This window comes from Cyprinodon variegatus, unplaced genomic scaffold (genome assembly GCF_000732505.1).
Source record: "Cyprinodon variegatus isolate N-32 unplaced genomic scaffold, C_variegatus-1.0 Scaffold1580, whole genome shotgun sequence".
In the NCBI taxonomy this organism is placed as follows: Eukaryota; Metazoa; Chordata; class Actinopteri; order Cyprinodontiformes; family Cyprinodontidae; genus Cyprinodon; species Cyprinodon variegatus.
In genome coordinates this window covers 30,505-32,489 of record NW_015152033.1, presented here as the reverse complement: position 1 = coordinate 32,489, position 1,985 = coordinate 30,505, and the positions used below count along the sequence as shown (strand labels likewise).

Sequence of the window (1,985 nt, the reverse complement as noted above, 5' to 3'; positions counted from 1 at the left end):
ACCAGCAGATGTTGGTAGTTTTAACATGCTAACAAAATACATATTTGATTTCTCATCAGATCTGTCAAGATGCTGATTTTTAGTGATCATATATTATAAGTTTAGAACTTTAACACATAGTACTGGTTAATTTAGGTCGTCTTTGTTCAGACCTCTGTTGCTGTGGAGCGTTCTCTTCAGCGTCTGTAAATTTCAGTTTTCAAAGATGCGAACATATGCAGCTTTTACTGTGCTTATGTGCTGTTACTCCTGCGGTGTTTTTACTGCTTAACTGCTTTGTGCCATGTGCAGGTTTTTTTTATTTTTTTCCCTATTCAGGATTAGATATAGACTGTGTTATTAAGACTCTGCTTGTTCTACGTCCTCCTTTGTGCTGTATTTCTGTGGATTTCCTATACATGCTGCAAACGGGAGAACATGGGTCAACATCTCACCTAATGAACCTGTGAGCTTTCCTCTGGTTTCCACTTCACCTCAATGTGTTTCTTGTTTGTCTCATTAGGTGTTTAACCTCAATGCCCCGGTCCCGCCAGCTAATGAGACGGAGGCCCTGAACCAGGCCAACCAGTACCAAAACAGCTACAATCCAGCTTTCAGCGGCCAGTCGCAGCATTCGGTGGAGCAGACAGAGATTCAGGCGGAGCAGCTACAGACTGGTGGGTAAATTCTCAGCATTGCTGCAGCAGTTCTCATATTTCCTCCTTTATCTGGATGACAGCTGTGTGGATTACTCGTGTTTTGTTAATAGCCATACTCTGCCTTTTTTCTTTTCCCCAGTCGTCGGTGCCTTCCACACCCAAGACCAGACTGGCGGCCATCAGCAACCCCCTCAACAGGGCCCAGGCTTTGGCAGACAGTCCTACTACAATAGCAGAGGCATGTCTCGTGGTGGACCCAGAAATGCCAGGGGTTTGATCAATGGCTATAGAGGCTCTTCCAATGGATTCAGAGGTGGGAGCTCGTCTGCAACTGTTATGTTAGTTCAACATTTATTCACAGAAACTGAACAGTGTCTTTGATTTAGGCCTGTTGTACAGGGTTCCTACAGAATAAGGCAAGTTAATTTCAAGACTTTTTAAGGACCTGCAGGAACCCTGGTTGTAGTCACCATGACTCAGATGACTCAGGATCATATCGTAACAGTCCTGAGCTTCAGCATAGTCGCGTTATCAGGATGTCTGTCAGCTTTCAGTTGGTTGAGTCACGCCTCATTCCACCACAGTCACATCAGTCATACAGGCTACAGCTTTCCTTTCTTATCTGGCCTCAACTGGGAGAAATATCACATTTAGTTAATTTATGCTTCAGTCTCTTAAATTTGTGTTATGCTGGTGACGATTTCCGGTCATCCAGGTCATAGTCATTCCAAAAAAGCATATTACCAACAATCCACTGGACTTTGTTTCCAAGTTTGAGGACGATTCTCTTCCCATCCAGGAAGCTTTTTCAATTCATAATGTCAGGATTAGCCTTGAGTTCAAGGTTTTATCCAGCAGCCCAACAAAGCCTTGTTTGTGTTTAGAAAAAACATGCAAATTTTTACTGGATATATATATATATATATATTAAACACTAGGGGTGGAGCGGTTCACAAAATCCACGGTTCGGTTCGATTCACGGTTTCTGGCCACGGTTTTCGGTTCGATTCGGTATATGTTGGTTGTTACACCGAAATCCCATAAAAATTTATAAAATTAATGAAAAAATCCCCCCAAAAATATTGGATTGTAATTATTTTAAATGATCTGCGGAAACCCTGGATCATTTCCGCATGTTTTGCTGCTTTGAATTTAGTCATCTCGCACATGCTCTCTACCATCTCCAAGGGACTCAGAGCGGAGCAGAGAGTCATGTTGCTGTTAGCATAAACAAAACGTGTTGCACTTGCTTGCACACTGTTGCACTTTTATTTACAACTTTCTTTCTACCGTCATCGTAGGTCACTCTAAATGCAAAGTGGTCCCATACAGCAGACCTATAAAGTG

General features: G+C 42.5%; 1 protein-coding gene across 3 annotated transcripts in view; it reads left to right on the top strand.

Annotated features, from left to right (window-relative positions):
- caprin1 (cell cycle associated protein 1) overlaps positions 1-1,985 on the top strand; it is a 34,816-nt gene that overhangs the window by 28,298 nt on the left and 4,533 nt on the right. For all 3 annotated transcript variants that reach the window (XM_015403851.1, XM_015403853.1, XM_015403852.1), the window contains 2 exons: positions 503-656; positions 778-951. In XM_015403851.1, the coding sequence (XP_015259337.1) occupies positions 503-656; positions 778-951 (328 nt within the window). The remainder of the gene's footprint in view (positions 1-502; positions 657-777; positions 952-1,985) is intronic.